Source organism: Aspergillus caelatus, assembly GCF_009193585.1.
Source record: "Aspergillus caelatus strain CBS 763.97 unplaced genomic scaffold BDV27scaffold_263, whole genome shotgun sequence".
NCBI classification, from domain to species: Eukaryota; Fungi; Ascomycota; class Eurotiomycetes; order Eurotiales; family Aspergillaceae; genus Aspergillus; species Aspergillus caelatus.
The window spans coordinates 1-17,266 of record NW_022475526.1 but is presented as its reverse complement, the minus strand read 5'-3'; the positions used below and the strand labels follow the sequence as shown (position 1 = coordinate 17,266).

General features: G+C 49.8%; 5 protein-coding genes across 5 annotated transcripts; 3 read left to right on the top strand and 2 right to left on the bottom strand.

Moving 5' to 3' along the window:
* Positions 1-1,374: 1,374 nt before the first annotated feature.
* Positions 1,375-3,849, top strand: BDV27DRAFT_54331 (putative RNA binding protein (Arp)). The gene is made up of 4 exons (XM_032076897.1): positions 1,375-1,652; positions 1,822-1,879; positions 2,014-2,720; positions 2,784-3,849. Exons 1-4 carry the CDS (start codon positions 1,497-1,499, stop codon positions 3,708-3,710), a joined length of 1,848 nt encoding a protein of 615 aa, XP_031922517.1. The 5' UTR covers positions 1,375-1,496; the 3' UTR covers positions 3,711-3,849.
* Positions 3,850-5,298: 1,449 nt separating this feature from the next.
* On the top strand, positions 5,299-6,446 carry pre6 (proteasome core particle subunit alpha 4). Its single transcript, XM_032076896.1, has 3 exons — positions 5,299-5,566; positions 5,632-6,019; positions 6,086-6,446. The coding sequence occupies exons 1-3, from the start codon at positions 5,548-5,550 to the stop codon at positions 6,411-6,413; spliced, it is 735 nt and encodes a 244-aa protein (XP_031922516.1). The 5' UTR covers positions 5,299-5,547; the 3' UTR covers positions 6,414-6,446.
* A 94-nt stretch (positions 6,447-6,540) lies between these two features.
* On the bottom strand, positions 6,541-7,562 carry BDV27DRAFT_54275 (CHY zinc finger protein). The gene is made up of 6 exons (XM_032076895.1): positions 7,398-7,562; positions 7,213-7,256; positions 7,086-7,159; positions 6,963-7,024; positions 6,801-6,902; positions 6,541-6,750 (listed from the first exon to the last, which is right to left on the bottom strand). Exons 1-6 carry the CDS (start codon positions 7,400-7,402, stop codon positions 6,669-6,671), a joined length of 369 nt encoding a protein of 122 aa, XP_031922515.1. The 5' UTR covers positions 7,403-7,562; the 3' UTR covers positions 6,541-6,668.
* A 242-nt stretch (positions 7,563-7,804) lies between these two features.
* BDV27DRAFT_136106 (putative inositol polyphosphate phosphatase) lies at positions 7,805-12,487 on the top strand. Its single transcript, XM_032068684.1, has 6 exons — positions 7,805-8,335; positions 8,419-10,795; positions 10,846-11,055; positions 11,106-11,365; positions 11,421-12,088; positions 12,157-12,487. Exons 1-6 carry the CDS (start codon positions 8,288-8,290, stop codon positions 12,230-12,232), a joined length of 3,639 nt encoding a protein of 1,212 aa, XP_031922514.1. The 5' UTR covers positions 7,805-8,287; the 3' UTR covers positions 12,233-12,487.
* A 2,330-nt stretch (positions 12,488-14,817) lies between these two features.
* BDV27DRAFT_149574 (MDR family MFS transporter) lies at positions 14,818-16,662 on the bottom strand (the record flags this gene model as incomplete). The annotated part of the gene is made up of 3 exons (XM_032071080.1): positions 14,818-14,861; positions 14,976-16,407; positions 16,465-16,662. The coding sequence occupies 3 exons, from the start codon at positions 16,660-16,662 to the stop codon at positions 14,818-14,820; spliced, it is 1,674 nt and encodes a 557-aa protein (XP_031922513.1).
* Between the last annotated feature and the right edge of the window lie 604 nt (positions 16,663-17,266).

The window sequence follows — 17,266 nt, the reverse complement described above, 5'->3', positions numbered from 1 at the left end:
AAAAAAAAAAAAAAAATGTCTCACTTTTGCTATTTGATTCACCTGGGTTTTGAACTTCATAGAAAATTGTATTTATTCATTTCCTATGACTGGAGGAATAGTAATATGGGTAATCTAGTTATACCTCTCCGTGACATATTCTGATTCTTGCTCCTTTTTTAATATCTATATCCTTTTGGTAATAAACATTCCAGAATAAATGATTCTCTGGGCTCAGTACCATTGAAAATTACGCACTAAGTGTATCACGTACCGTTTTCCTCGGATGCGAGACTGGGCGGATGAAGGATCCATTAATTCATGGACCGGGATTGGAAGAAAGATAACCAGCTCTTGGTCAGACCAGGAACTTGATACTAGTTATTTAGTACCTTGGTAGTATTGTAGGAAGGGGGAGGTACGGTATTTACGGGGAGAAATCAATCTCCTAGGGCATTTTATAGGTGCATCCGGCTTGGGGAACGTCAATGTGATACCGCGGACAGAAGTACCTTACAGTAGGGCGGTTAATGAAACAGACATGGATAGAGTCATGGTCTATACTACTAAAATACCATCCCCTATTTTCTTACGACCCCAACCATTAATTAACAATGCCATCTACGTTTATTCGTATGCCTAGGGGTAGATTAACTGCGGTGGACAGGGCACCAGTCACAAATGATTATGGCACAACGCATAGATCACTGTCTATATGAGAACCACTACCACTATAAGGATATAAATATCGAGATATGAGAATTGAATTCCGAGAATAGAAGCGCAGCTTCATAGCCACGGTGCTCAGGCGGGAGGGTTGATGGCTCGGGGTTAAACGTGAGGTTCTCCCGGTACGCCGTGGACTCAAAATACAAACCAATGGACACTAGCGATTAACTTTCTTGTAAATCAGTAGTAAATTCAAATCAACCCAAGAGGAAAAAGAAAAGATGTGAGAGACAGAACAGCACTTCACTTCCCTCATCGCATGTAGAAAATCAATTCTAGCAGATTAAAATATATGTAGAGATTATCATATAAAATATCGTCTAGATTTATAGATTTATTGATAGTCCTTTTGAAATCAACCCCGTGATTGAATTTTTTTTTTTTTTTTTTCATTTCTCTTTCTTGTTCAATTTTTTTTTTCTTTCGAATTTCCCCTCAAACCCCCGAAACTTTTCTTTTTAATCTGGACGCTCCACCATCACTCACTCACACTCACTCCTCTCTTGCGGATTCCCATCTTGGACTGGGCAACAATTCTTCCTGACTCTTCTTTCTTCCCTCCCTCTCTCCCTCCTCCTTCTCCTCCCTCTCCCTTTCACCTTCCCTCCCCCCCGTGATTCTTTTCCAATTCACGACGGTCTTGATTCGGTCGTGAAACCCCGTGTCTCCGCTTCTTCGAGACACTGTTTTTCCGTCCCGGTTGACCCTTTTCCCTTTTGGCGCGAGAAGAGCAAGCCCCCCCCCCCGTGATACTCAACCAACTGTAATCAATCAATCAATCTTCAGCGATGGCATCCGTTTCAGCTCCCACCCCTAAGCTGGATCGCTATATTGTCATCCATGTCGCAACCACCTGCGATGAACATGGCGTCTACGTCACCAAAGATTCGGCAGAGGTGATCGAATTGGGGTGGATTTTGTTGGATGCCAAAACCTGCGAGGAGGTACGTTCGTTGGTGTTGGAGTTTAATAATCCCTTTTTGAATCCAATTCAGCCTTTCCCCTCCTGATGCGTTTCATTTCCTCTCCCCTCCCGTCTCTGGGCTTGGACCACCACCTCGGAAATTGATCCCCTCCGTGACAGCTGGCTAACATGTGGTTTGATTCGTTTAGTTGCACCGTGAAAGTGTGCTCGTCAAGCCCGTCAACACCCCCATCACGCCGCTTTGCAGTAAGTGCACACACACACACACCTAACCAATCGTCATCCCGCCCAATGCCTAGCCATTCCCTCCCTGCCACAACCTTTTCCCTACACCCCGGATGTATCGGTCTGCTGGTTCAATGGCTGACGGTCTCCGAAAGCGAGCCTGACAACTCTGACATGGGAGCACGTCCGCTCGGCAGGTACTTTCCGCGATGCCATCGCCCGTTTCGACGAATTCGCCAAGGAACACCTTATCAACAAAAACTTGGAGTTTGCTTTCGTGACGTTGGATTCGTGGGACCTTCGTGTACAGCTCCCTCGTGAAGCCCGAGACAAGGCCGTCGTTCTTCCCGCATATCTCCAGCATTCCCGGACCTTCGATCTGCGAACCGAGTATCAGAGATGGCAGACTCATCACCCCGAGTCTCTACCCTTCGGTCCCAGTTCCCTCTCCAACATCTGTGCCGCCCTCGAAGTTGAACCCGTTCAAACCTCCGCCCCCATCAAACACAACCTCCCCTTCCACCTGCAGGCGCTGGCCCCCGCATCACCACGACGGGCCATGGAGGAAGCCATTACGCTGGCTCGCGTCCTCCGCGGCTTGATTCGCAAGTCTCAGCCCCCTCACGAGCACCCCGAGATCTTGACCCGCCCCATGGATGCGAGAGCAGACGTTCGTGCCTTCCTGGCCGAACGGAGCAAGGTGCTGCATTTGAGCGGTCTTCCCCACGATACCACCCAGTCTGAGCTCGAAAGCTGGTTTACACAGTTCGGCGGCCGTCCGATCGCCTTCTGGACCCTCCGGACTCCGGATCAGCACAAGCCTACCGGCACTGGCTTTGCGGTCTTCTCGTCTCACGAAGAGGTATGGAATAACTTCACGCACCCCCTACAGGAGTCCTGTTATGGCGACTAACCCGCTCCGCAGGCTGCAGAAAGTCTCTGCATGAACGGTCGTGCACTGAATGAGAAGGCCATTGAGGTCTCACCTTCCTCTAGCCGTGTGCTCGATCGTGCCGCAGAGATTCTCACCCCATTCCCTCCCTCGAAGAACCGCCCTCGTCCCGGCGACTGGACCTGCCCCTCCTGTGGATTCTCCAACTTCCAGCGCCGTACCGCTTGTTTCCGTTGCTCGTTCCCTGCCATGGCCGCTGCTCCGGATCCGATGGGTTATGGGGGTTTCGGCTACGGCCCGCCCTCCATGATGCCACCTCACATGGGTCACGGTCACGGTCACGGTATGGGCCATTCTCGTGGCATGGGCGGCAACGGTGGTGTGGTTCCCTTCCGTGCGGGTGACTGGAAGTGCGGTTCGGAGGGTTGTGGCTACCATAACTTCGCTAAGAACATCAACTGTCTGCGTTGTGGTGCACCCCGCTCGGGAGCCGCCGTGGTTGCGGACTCCGCTTTCCCATCGCCCATGGACCCTCCTTCGGGCTTTGGGATGGGCCCTAACTCCATGGCGAGCACCCCGGCACCCGCCCCCTTTACCTCCACCGCAGGTGGCTTTGGTGGATTCACCCAGCAGTTTGGAGCGCCCCCGAACAACTACGCTCTCCCCTCGGCGCTGGGCAGTGGCCCTGGAGGATACCCCCCTATGGGTCAGATGAACGCCGGCTACGGTTCTAGCAATACCTCTCACACCGCCGCTTCTTTCGCCAACCCAGCTACACAGGCCGCTTTCACCGGAGCTGACCACGCCACCTCCACCAGCGCTTCGAACGGCGCTTTTTATGGGGCGGATGGGTCCAACGATCCCTTTGCCTTCCTGTCCACCGGCTTGGGCGGCCTGTCGGTCGGTGACGACGGTCACTCCCGCCGCAACGGTACTGGTGCTAGCAAGTCTCCTGCTTAAAGTCACCGCGGTGAATCTTTAAGGCGGGGTGGTTGTACTATTTCCATTCTTCTGTGACGGAAACCCCATTTTATGTTTGTGAATATGGTCATCTAGATTGTCGGTATATGTGACGGTTGAATCTCGTTGATGCGCGTTTGTATAGGGAATTCAGCAGTTCTGGTGCATTCGGTTGGGAGGAGCAGGCCGGTAGCGTGTCGTCGTTTCATCGGGTTGGATCCTTTATCTTTTCTTATTTTGTCTCATCTCTCACAGCCTTTACGTTGACCCTTTTCGGTATGTTTTACTATTGCGTCTTTGAAGCGATGTTTAAGGGTATAGAAGACCATCCTGGCAGATGGGCCCGGGTGGTTTCGTACATCCATTCGCGAGTCACTGGGGCTTCTCGTTCTTATTTTCCTTCGATCGGCATGAGCTTCGCACTTTTCTTCGCTTTCGTCGTTGTGCATCTGATGAAAGGCATCGCTTGTTTCGATCGCAGTGCGACCAGACGTGGAGGCTCTATTATGGCATTGCATTCTAGATATTTGGTCATCTTATTTTTTTTTTTTTTTCCTGCTTGTCTTGTTTTTATTTTATTTTATTTTTTCCCAGTTCATCTCTGCGCTCTTCGGCAACAGGAATCATTGGAGAATCACGGTATTGATCACGGATGGGATACACTGGAACGGACTCTGTTGGGGGTGTTGGGGATATTCCTTTTGAAGCCATGAAAATTTCAGCCGACGGCGGATTTCAGATATGCGAGGCAACGGGTTGGGAACTGTGAGTGCAACAGGGTTGTTCTGAATGTCCATAATTCATTTTTGTGTTTTTTGATCATTTCTTACTTGCCTTTACCATCTGTCTTCTATCGGTATCTATGTTCTTTTTTGCTGTTTTTCTTTTTTCACTGCAAGAAAAAGTCGATGAGTCATCATTCTGGATCTACGCAGTACAGACTTAGAGACAGTACATTGTCTGCCATTTTGTATAGGGATTGATGGGGCATTGTGAGCGAGAGCGTGGCGTTGGGGTAGACCAGGACGCATTGGTTATTATCTGCTGTCTACCTTATTTTCTACTATAATGTCACATCATGTATGATCCAGCCTTGATCTCGAGTGAAAGTATCAAAAGAACTTTAGGCAGCTCTCCGTCAAATGACACAATTACTTATATTACTATCATTGGCTTCTATTCTGCGGAAATACATATTTTTCTGTAGTTACTAGTTAGTATATATATTTCTTCTCATAATGGGTAACACGTTAACCACGTTTTTGTTAGGGAATAGTGATTATTAGAAATTGCAGACAATGTGCTGTATGGAAAAGAAAACAATATTGTCAGATCCATGAAACTGGTACAAGCTACTATATCCCAAGTGTGTCAGTCAAGTATAGAGACTTTGATGTGGGTGGTCAACCGGAAGTGGGTAACCGCGCGCCTAGGGCGCTAGAGGGGGAGCTCTGGAGGTCTGGAGGCAACCGCGGGACTCGCGTCCACCTCCATCTGTCATCGCTCAGGACGGCTCCCCATCCCAGCATTCTACGACCTGAACCCCACGAATTGCCCTTGTCAATAAATATCTCGTCCTCATACCATTTGGTTTTGCTTCTCTGCTTTTTCTTCGGTTTTCACAGTTTTCCTGTCGCCCATAATGTCCGGATATGACCGAGCTCTTTCAGGTAAGATAGCTTAGGACCTTAGTTCCATGTGCTTTTCAGTGGGGGTGATCAACTGAATCTAACCAACCTGCAGTATTCAGGTATGAAAACCGATTTTTGCAGCATTCTGTACAGCTCTTTGACTCGTTTCCAGCCCTGATGGGCACGTCTTCCAGGTGGAGTATGCCATGGAAGCTGTTAAGAGAGGTACGTCACCGCCAACCAGGTCGGCCACATCCTCCTTTCTGACCACCACCGTTCTTTTCATCTAGGAACCTGCGCCGTCGGAGTAAAAGGTAAAGATGTTGTCGTGCTGGGCTGCGAGAAGCGCTCCGCCTTGAAGCTCCAAGATACCCGCATCACACCATCGAAGATCGCCGTGCTGGACAATCATGCCGTCCTCGCTTTCGCTGGATTGAACGCCGATGCTCGTATCCTCATCGATAAGGCTAGACTAGAGGCCCAGTCCCACCGCTTGACCGTTGAAGACCCCGTCACCATCGAATACATCACCAAATATATCGCCGGTGTGCAGCAGCGGTACACGCAAAGCGGAGGTGTTCGGCCCTTCGGTATTAGTACCCTGGTTGTGGGATTCGATCCGAATGATGAGGTGCCCAGATTATATCAGACTGAACCTTCGGGTATCTATTCTGCTTGGTAGGTGGCATTGGTGGTTGGTTCTGGAATGCAAGAAGAATGGCTAATGGGTGTGCGGTGATATAGGAAAGCCAACGCTATCGGCCGTTCTAGCAAGACCGTTCGGGAATTCCTCGAGCGCAATCACCAGGAAGATATGGACCGTGAGCAGACGATTCAGCTTACCATCAAGTCGTTGTTGGAGGTCGTGCAGACCGGCGCCAAGAACATCGAGGTGGCTATCATGTCGCCCGGGCAGACGCTTGAGATGCTGCCTGAAGATCAGATCGAGGCCTACGTTAAGAGTATAGAAACCGAGAAGCAAGAGGAGGCTGCGAAGAAGAAGACGGCCCGGACCAGCACCACGACGGCGGCCATCCTAACAAGAGGTGGTGGAGAGTCCAGCGACGCCTAGGAGTAGGCTGGTTTAGTGAATTTAGAGCTACATGCCTCTTGTTGACGTCCTACACGTTTTTCCCTTTATAATATCGGAGATCTTGCCGAAGCGACTTTACGACAATAAATAACTCTTTCCCCGTCGTTTATACACAGACCCCACTGGGTCTTCTCTCTAGGAATATTGTTGTCTGAAGATTTGTAGCCTGACTGTCGGCAGGAAGTAGGAAGCATAATATCGTAATCGTCGTAATCCACAGTCGGTCGCCTCCACTTATCCCAGACGATCCTCGGCATCCCTGACGTTGAAGATCGACCGCTCCTGGTGGCCCCGTACTCGGTCATCCTTGAGCATTCTTTCCCGCATATCAGTACCCAATCCTGGAAAATTGAAAAGGGGAAGTACCTGTTGTCGATACGAGCATCCTCACCCTCTACCTGCAACGCAGGCTTAGGTGTGACGGCCTCTAGCACAAAGTGGTTATCGCAGTGCGGGCAGTACTCGTCACTATCAAAAATTTCCCCTTAGCCATATATTGTATGCTTGCACCGCGAAGGGGTGACCCACCTCTCTTCAAATTCTGTCGAGTCCTTCCGGAAACACTTCTTGCACTTTTTACAGGCGAAAACCTGTACCAAATCTCCCTTAGAATGTCTATCGGCTTGAGAGGGGACAAGAATGGTGTGGTACCATTTCGGTGTTCTTCATGAGGGGGTGGGATTCTTGTTCATGATGACATTCGGCGCAATCAAACCACTTCCGACCTGGATTCCGTATGAGTAGGACGATGGCTGTGGTGAATTTGTAATAGACTCACAGCATGCCGAACGAATGGCCACTTGGGCATTGAGGATGTGTTTACTGCGCGGGAGGGAAGGTGTCAGTTGACCGGTTGATGGATTTGCATTATATAAATTTTTTTTTTTTTTTTTTTTGCTTTTCTCTTTCTCTCTCTTTCTTTTTTATGGTGGCTTGACGAGGGAGACAGGATCGTCGACGTACCACATGATGAAGAAGAGGGATTTGAGTCAGGGGATGAGGGTCTACGTGGGTGGTGGAGGCTCAAGTGGTTTAAGTGAGGAAAATCGAAGGAAGAGAGGGTCGTCTATATCGCGATCCTTTAACGGGAGCAATTAAATCACAATTATTGGGGAGGGATTAAATTAAAATTATTTGGCAGGGCGGAAACTAAAAATAAAGGCATGACTGACGGTCTTTACCATGGATTGGAACAAGTGGGAACTCCAACAATAATGACATAGTTATACAACGTTAGGGAGGCAGGTAATGCTTTGCATATTCGTTTTGTTTTTAATTTTAATTTTAATTTTAAATTTTTTTTATTTTTGGGATCGGCAGATTGAATTTATTAGGTATTATTATCATAATTATTCATGATGTTATTAGGTGTTGTTTCTCATTTTCTCTCTACACAAAAGACTGGTCTGCTGTACTCGTCATTTTGCCTTCTCCTTTAAGTTCACTTTTTTTCCCCTTTCTATCGCGAGATCGTCGTCACTCCTCAACCGTTCTTTCAGCTCTTTCTCTTTCACTTCCAAACTCTCTCCTACTCTCTCTTTATATCCCTCCCTCTTTCGCTTTGGAACCCATTCTTTCCTTCCCGCCCGGAAGATCCATTCCGCTGAACTTCCCCCTCCCTCTCCGCTCCGTCTGTATTTATAGCAGCCGATTCGTTTCCGCCTAACGAACTGCCCGCAACTCCGCCACAGTCTCGACCCCTCGGGTCTGTTAACCGCAACGTTGTCAACCTCGGGGTGATCCATCTTGACTCTACGGTCACTAAGTTCTTACCTGCATCGTATACACCGTTCCATTCAAGCCTATGATCTGTCTTTCCAACCCGTCATCGTGCCAGATCTATAGTGGTGGCCATGGAGGGAAATGGTAGATCGAGGGACGGCACCGATAGTGCTCCCCTTGTACGTCTAGCGCATTTACAAACCCCCCCCCCCCCAACCAATGCTAATGAGGGATTTCCTGCTCACGCAATTCACCTCTACAGAGACCAGTGTCTTCTCTTCTGTCTCATTTCGAAAACCTATCCCATCGCCGAGCCCCGTCTGCCTCTCCAAGCGGCCCCCGCGACCCGACCTCGTACCTGAAATCTCCTGAGCCCGTTGATGACTTTCGTTCGGCCCGCGCCTCTCTGGACTTGTCTCGTCCGCGGTCTCCTTGGGTCCCGTCTACAGGCTTTCAGAATAGCCAAGGAACCGAGTATACAAATGGCGCTCCGCGTCAACGTGGGGTGTCCCCGGGACGATCGCCAGGCAGACGGCAAAGCAGACCCATGTCGATGAACCTACATTCCTCGCCGCAACTGGCGCCCACCCTCACAGTTGATTCACCCCGATCCCCTCCACGGGGCTTTGGGACGCATCCAGACCACAATGAGGATATCCGGGCGTCTCGCACACCACCGAATGCTCCGCGGGAATCATTACCGCCCAGGCCGATTGCGCAGACAAACTCCCTTACTCGCCCGACCACTCCCACCTATCCATCGTCGGTGCCGACCGAACACAGAATCGCCCATCTGTCTCCAGGCCATGCCGACTCCGCGTTATCGACTCGTGACAGTCCGCCGGAGCGACGGTTGAAGAGTGCTTCGTTGCCTCCACCCGCTAACCGAGCGGAGAAGCCTAAAATCCCCGCCAAACCTGTTGGCTTGTCATTCCATGATGGAAATGGCCTGGCCCCTCGTCAGGAACGTCCCCATGTTGAGGATGGGGCATCTCCCTTCAATACGCCTCCTGGCAGTCCCGACAAATCACCGCCGAAAATACCATCCGCCACAAAGCCGCAGCCGCCGCCTTCCCCATCTCGACCTGTACCCCCGCCGGCTCGGAGATCTTTCGACGAAAGGAGACCTCACCCGAGTGCACTTGGCTTGCCGGAACGGCCACAACCTCCTCGGCGGCCATCCCCGAGGCCTACACGAGACACGAAGCCCTTGATGGTACAAATACCATCACGGCAAACCCCTCAGCAGGAAACCATGTCGGCTATACCACATACCGCTCATCGTTTCCAGACATTCGACAGCCCCAGGGAGCCCCCTGGCTTGCCCCCGCGGCAGCCGTCGATAGCACGTCGAGGTGCTCGGTCGCCAGGAGCACAGCTTGATCGATTACGGAGTCCGGTCCAGCCCGAGTGTCCTCCTCGACCGGAATTGCGCCCGCACCTTACAGGTGAGGTCCATACGCCACGACAGCTCCAGCGACAGCCGTCATTTTCCCGAGAGACTAAGCCCGGACCTCCCCCTGCCATCCCAGAGCGCCCTGTTGTCGATCGGCCGGTTGTGGAGAGGCAACCGGTGCGTCCAGTTCCGGCCCCGAGCGAGGATGAGCAGCCTCTCGATGAGGCCCCCGCCCCACGGACAGACTACCCGGATGCGTCTTTTGCCAACCGGCGACCGCCACTTCTGAAGAAAGGCCCTCAGGAGATCCCGACGCGCTATGACACGCGACTCATGGATGTGTGTGGGAAGTATGTATGTACCACTGGCTATCTGACCCGAGTTTGGGACCTCACGACGGGCGAACAGATCATGACGCTCAGTCATGGCGAAACCGTCAAATGTCTGTCGCTAGCTTTCAAACCGGGGAAGGGTCTGGAGGACGAGGGACAGCGTCTGTGGCTTGGTACCAGCGCTGGCGATCTTCACGAGGTTGATATTGCGACTCAATCGGTTGTGGCGTCACGATCCTATCCCTCGCGCAGGGAAGTGATCAAGATCCATCGGCATAAAAAAGAGATGTGGACTTTAGATGATGAGGGGCGCTTGCTCGTCTGGCCGCCAGACGAGTCTGGAACTCCTAATCTCCAGTATAGCTACCATAATCCTTATGACCGGGTTGCGCGTGGGCATACATTTTCGGTTGTAGTAGGTGATACGCTGTGGTTGGCAACGGGTAGAGAGGTACAAATCTATCGACCCAATGCACGCGATGACGTGTCCTTTAAAGTGCTCAAGCGGCCGCTGGGATCGCAGCATTCGGGAGAGGTTACATCTGGTGCTTATACTACTAAAGACGGCGGCCGTGTGTATCTGGGCCACGCTGATGGAAAGGTGACCATATACTCGACCCATGATTATACGTGTCTCGGGGTTGTAAACGTGAGTGTATACAAGATCAACTGCTTAGGTATTGTCGGGGACTATCTTTGGGCTGGGTACAAGACGGGCATGATCTATGTGTACGATACATCAACCAATCCGTGGATGGTGCGGAAGGATTGGCGGGCTCATGACAGTCCGGTGTCTGCATTCCTCCTCGACACCAGCAGCGTGTGGACGATGAACCGGCTTCAAGTGACTTCGTTAGGAACAGATAACTGCATTCGCCTGTGGGACGGCATGCTGGAGGATGATTGGATGGGTAAGTTGCATGGATCGTCACTGCATACAGCGCAACTAACGATCGGACAGAATCTCGGATGCAGGCCAAAGACGTGGAGTACTGCACCTTCCGAGAGATTCGCGCGTCAGTTTTGACGTGGAATGCCGGTGCCTCCACTCCCGGCAGCGCGCGCACATCGAGTTTTATCCAAGATGCTATTCATCCTGAGGATCCCCCGGAGATTCTAGTCTTTGGCTTCCAGGAACTGGTGGATCTCGAGAATAAGAAAATCACAGCCAGTGCGTACCTTGCACCCGAGTCGTCGGTCCAGTTGACTAACCTGTCGCAGAGAGCCTGCTTATGGGAAGTAAGAAGAAGGAGAACAGCGAGAAAGAGCATATCAGCCGACAGTACCGTGTATGGATGGAGCATCTAACACGGGTTATTAACGAGTGCATGCCCCTTGAAGAGTCGTATGTCCTTTTGCATAGCGCCAACATGATTGGTCTGTTCACGTGTATCTTTGTGAAACATAAAGAGCGACAGCGGATCAAGGATCTAAGCGCTGCAGAGGTTAAGCGTGGAATGGGTGGATTGCATGGAAACAAGGTACGCGTGCAATATGACATTGTTGTCTGCACTCAAGACTGACTGGAGCCTGTAGGGCGCACTTATCCTCCGCTTCATTCTGGACGACAGTTCCCTGTGCTTTGTGAACTGTCATTTGGCAGCTGGGCAGTCACACACAACACATCGCAATAACGATATCGCCGCTATCCTGGAGTCGGAATCCCTGCCGCCTGAAGATAGTCTCACGACCCGCGCGGATCGTTTTGTCAGTGGCGGCGACGGATCAATGATCATGGATCACGAGATCTGTATCTTGAACGGAGACCTCAACTATCGCATTGACTCCATGCCACGCAACGTCATTATCGAGGACATTCGCAACAACAAATTCACAAAGTTGCTCGAACGAGACCAGTTGCTGGCATCGAGACGCAAGAACCCAGGTTTCCGTCTGCGGTCTTTCATCGAGGCCCCGATCACATTTGCACCGACATACAAGTATGACGTGGGCACCGATGACTACGACACTAGCGACAAGAAACGCTCTCCCGCATGGTGTGACCGCGTTCTGTATCGGGGAATCGGCCGGGTGAAACAACTTGAATACCGACGACACGAAGCCAGAGCCTCTGATCACCGTCCAGTCAGCGCATCGTTCAAACTCCGGGTCAAGACCGTCCAGCCCAACGAACGCGCCGCAGTCTGGGAATCCTGCGAACAGGAGTTCCAGAAGGAAAAGCGCCGACTTGCCTCGGAAGCAAGGTACGTCCTACTCTACTACCATACACCTCTCCACCCAAGCCCAGATATGCTAACTGAGAATCTTACAGCATTGAATACCTCATCAGCGTCCTCGGCACCGAACCCCAACAAGCTCGCGCATTGATATTAGGGAATGGGAACTAATTCACCGTATTCTTATACCCCCTTCGTTCATTGTTTCCCTAGATGCAGTTACATTGGCTATTGAGCGGATAAGAAGATTAGAGATTAGCGCAAGGCGATGTGTACGACTAATGATTTTCACGATAGATATGTATCATGAGCTGGGTTAGATTATGGGGATGGGTAGAGTAGTTACTTGTCTTAATTCTAATTGTGCTGTATTTATATGATGCCGGCTTTGCTGGAATCTAAATAGATTATGTGCTCTCTGTCTTATATAGCACACGGTATCCGTGTAAGGACCGCAAGGGGTTGCTCAAAGTTTAGTCGCTATTTCCTCCTAGCAGTAGTAGAGGGAATTGGCAGGAATCGGTTGTAATCAGTAGTAATTGGGTAGTATACCGGTAGGAGTTGGGGAGTAGTAGGTGGCGTATCTGTCTTTGTTGTACACAGTAAATAGGGCTAGGAGACCAGATTGTAAAGAAGGAGTAAAAAGAAAAGAAGAGGGAGAAAAAAAAAAAAAAAAAAGAAAAAGAAAGAGCGGCACCTGTTGCTCTAGGTAAAGTACACCAAGACTCCTGCTTTTTGTCATGAACTTGGGATTCTTCTGTTCGTTACAAACTCGGGACTTGCTGGACTGTCAGTCTACCGTACTCACAACAGCAGCGCGCTGCTGTTGTTTTTTAGTCTTACACAATTTAGTTTAGCTTGTTTAGGTATATGTCCTGCTGATCATTTGCCGATCCATCTTGGACCGGTCCCACTTACCCCATTTCCATTATGCTTCAAGGGCCACCAAGGAGGGCGGTTGACATTGATGATTTGCTAGGAATGGCCTAAGTACAGTCCTTGGATTATCTACAACTGCCTATTGGCTGCTAAACGTCTAAGATTCGTGCATAGGATTCTGTATGTAGAATTGTAGCCCAGGACAGCCTACAAATTTGTTGCCCACATCTATCTATAAATACGATGTGCCATAGAAGGACAAATCTTCCTTTCAACAAGTTACATCCCTCATAGCCTTGTCATCTTCATAAATCCTCAATCAGACTATCTTCAGTTGCATTGCTCTCTCCCCCTCTTCCTCTTTCTCGTTTTCTTTTTCCTTTCCCTTTTCTCGTTAGTGGCTTACTATGGAAGAGACCATGGGAGGTTCTGTATGGGGTGCTTCGGAGTTTTCGTTCACGGAGGACCAACAGGTTGAACCGTCATTTCCAAATCAGGAGCAGGATTATTTGGGCCCATATCATTTCTATGCACTGATGACTGCTACTCCATACCCTTCCCAGTCAGCATCCGGCATGGTAGACGCAGATCCAACCATCCCTGATCTTTCACCAGCCTTCTTGCCCTGGCTGTTAGATGACAATATATCGACACATATCCCAGTCCATGGCAATAACATTAACACTCAATTAACCCCGGCCACGTACAATTCATCTCAGGGCCATTCCCAAGAGCACCCTCACATCCCGATCCCTAAAATCCAGCATCCACCTCAGCCACCGGCCAACAACGATACTAGAACAATTGACCGGAAAGCCAATACCCAGGCCAAAACAACTAAATCCAAGTAAGCTTGATAGTCCCTATCTTGCGCCATATCCAATCCAATATCTCTGGTCTAACAACATCCTCTGCAGAACCAACAACCCAACCATGCCAAAAAAAAAAAAAATGGCGCTGCGACCGAAAGGGCTGCAAATACAAGGGCACATTCGCCCGCAAAGCAGAGCTGAAGCGCCATATTGAGTCCTTGCACGTTGCCCCTGGTTCGCATGAGTGTCCGTTTTGCGGAAGCCACCATAATCGTAAGGATAATCTTATTTCGCATTTGAAGACTGTGCATTGAGGACTTTTACTTTCTTCTTTTATGCTCCCCGTTTACTATCCATTTTTTTCTTACTTATTCTTAAGAAAAGTTTAGTTTTGATGTGTCCTTAGTTCGCATTTCGGAATTTACTGTTTGTGGTGCTTCTTGGTATATAGGGCTGTAGATTATTGGTTGTTAGTAGACGTGAAGTTATTTGTCTTGTTGAAGTATCCAATCCATCAATAAAACCTCTATTAGCCTGTTGGAGCATGGCTATTACACATCTAGCTATGCAGGCGGATAAGGCAAAGTCATGGTTCGAAATGCCTAAATCTAATCCTCAAGCCTGTACATACATAGGAGATATCCTATACAATGAAAGGTTTCAATATATGACTAAAACACCCTGTACAGGTACTTCTCTTATTTTAGCCAGTCTTCTGCTTTCGTCACTCTATTTTGTCCCCTCCCTTTTCTATTCCTGTAGTATATACTACCGTGCCCAGGCAACTCTGCTATTAAATCCCTAGAAATAGATTGATTATAGAATCTGATCAAATTCCCTATTGGCCGAGAGCCGATCACCGCTCTTTTGGAGCCACTTAGTAGCTGCATATTAGGCACGAGAAAGGGTTAGCTGGGGAAAATTCCCCCCAGCTAACCCTTTCTCGTAAAGAAAAGTTTTTTCACAAGTCCATGACAACATGGATAGCCATAATATATTGATTACAGTTAACATAATGGGCAAGCCATTTGACTGGTCAAATGGATATAGTGGACTACCTACAATTCATGTACCGGGAACAAGCTTATTTTCATATTGTGTCAAGAAGACTATACCACGCTACGTTTATATCAGACACCGACTCAAAAATTCAATCTACTATTGAGCCGCGTCTTTCTTGACGTTCTTCTCCACATCCGCATCCTTCCCCCGTCCGCCACTACCATTCTGTGCCTTCATACTCTTCCATTCCATAGTCAACGCCCCAATCCCCGTAGCACACGCACAGGCAACCCCAACATAGAACGCATTAACCACAGCCGAATTGTAACCCGGCAGTATCAAAGCCAGCTGCTCTTCACCAACAACCTGCCGCAGAGCCGTAGCACCCACCCTTACAACATCCCCTGTATCCACACCCGCAATTGCAGCCACATTCCGCGCGAGACAATTCGCAAAGACGTTATTCGCAACTGAAATCCACAACGCACCACCGAAGTACTGCGCGAAGAAAATCAACGAGATACCAGTCGAGACATCTTCCGGGGAAAGAACCGTCTGCGCCGCGGCAGCGGGCTGCTGCATTCCCAACCCTAACCCTAACCCAAAGCAGACCTGGTAGCCAATCCACTTACTGTGGCCGGTAGTCGTGGTAAAGGTGGTCATTAGACCGGACCCAGCTGCCATTAGGATAGAAGCGATGATCATGAACGGGTTATAGTACCCGGATCGGGTCACTCCTGCGCCGGCGACGATGCTGCCCACCACTAGTCCGATGATCATGGGGAGTGTCATTATTCCTGATTTTACGGCGCTGGCATCCTTGATTACTTGGAACCAGATGGGGAGGTAGTATAATATTACCATCATTGCGCCGTTGAGCATGAACATGTACCAGAAGCCGGAGAGGATGCTGCGTTGGAGGATGATCCGGGGTGGGACTGTTCCGTTATCTTGTTTCCATGTTTGAATGCCAATGAAACATAGGAGGAGGATTCCTGCGATGATGAGGAGAGCTATTACTCGGCTGTTGCGCCAGGCGTAGGTGGTGCCACCCCATTGGAGCGCGAGGAGGAGACAGATCATTCCGGGTAGGAATACTGCTGTGCCGAGGGGGTCTAGCTTTGCTAGACGTTCGCGTGTTGGGAGGTTGTTCTGTGTGGGGTCTGGAAGCTTCAGGATTATTGCGATGATGGCTATTGTGACGGCCCCGATGGGCAGGTTGATGTAGAAACACCATCGCCATGAGACGTTCTCCGTGAAGGCGCCGCCCATCAGGGGTGCAATGACGGACGCTATTCCAAACACGGCGCCGATGAGCCCGGTATACATGGGTCGTTTGTGTAGTGGTGCGATGTAGACGATAATGACGACGCTGCCTGACATGAGTCCGGAGGCACCTATGCCAGCGATGGCTCGTCCCACGATGAAGGCAGTTGAGGACGGTGCGGCGCCGCAAATTACCGAGCCAACTTCGAAGAGAAGGATGGCACCCAAAAAGACCCATTTAGGAGAGTAGAATGTATAGATCCGGCCGAAGACCAGCTGGAATGAGCAGCATGTGAGCAAGTAGGCACTGCCGTACCAACCGATGTCGTTGAGGGAGTGGAAGGTATCGGTGATACGCGGAATGGCTGTTGCAATGATTGTTCGATCCTTTGATTGTTAGTGTTGCTGGTAATACGAAAGGCGGAGGGACACTAATGAGCATACCAGTGCTACTAGGAAGATCGCCAGGTATAACGCGATCGTGATCATGATCACCCTTGGCAATGGAGGATATTCATGGAGGTCCTGCTGCGGATGACCCTTGTTTTCACTCATTTGGTCTTCCTGCATATTAGAACCAAGATTAACTGGAGAAGGGGACTTTTCATGATCAATTTGCCGGCTGTCGTTCGTTGTAGTCATCTTGAGACGGTTGTATGTCTAGTTGAATGTGCGTTCAAGTAGCTGAGATCACATAGCACGGAATGTGTAGAATATATGTAGTAGAGCTTAAAGAATAGTATATATATGTAATCACTCGCTTTATAGTGTTCATTGACGCCTAAACGTGTCCAGCAAAAGATGCCAAATCAGCCATCTCGGGACATACATCGGGGTCTATCTCGGGTAGTGAAGTATCTCGGGCCCGAAACTAAAGTAAGCCCTAACAAACCACCAATGACAAACCATGAATTATACATAACGTATTTCACCGGTGAGCGGGCCACACCAACGAGCGGGCCACCTCCGCTTCGATTCTACCTCTAGATGAGATTGTAGAGCCTATATCAACCAAATATTTGCATTTCTGCATAATGACTAATTACTAAGTGGATTAGGATATCTAACTCTAGTATGCCCCTGAGTATGACAATTAGAACACCGTGGGGGAGCTCGTACACGTGATCTAACTGTAGAAAGTGTAGGATCTACAGCGATAGTATCCTGAGCTTTATCAACCTCATTCTCGCGTTGGAAGCGCTCTAAACCCTCCTGAATAGCTAGACTCTCTGTAATAGCTAGCTGC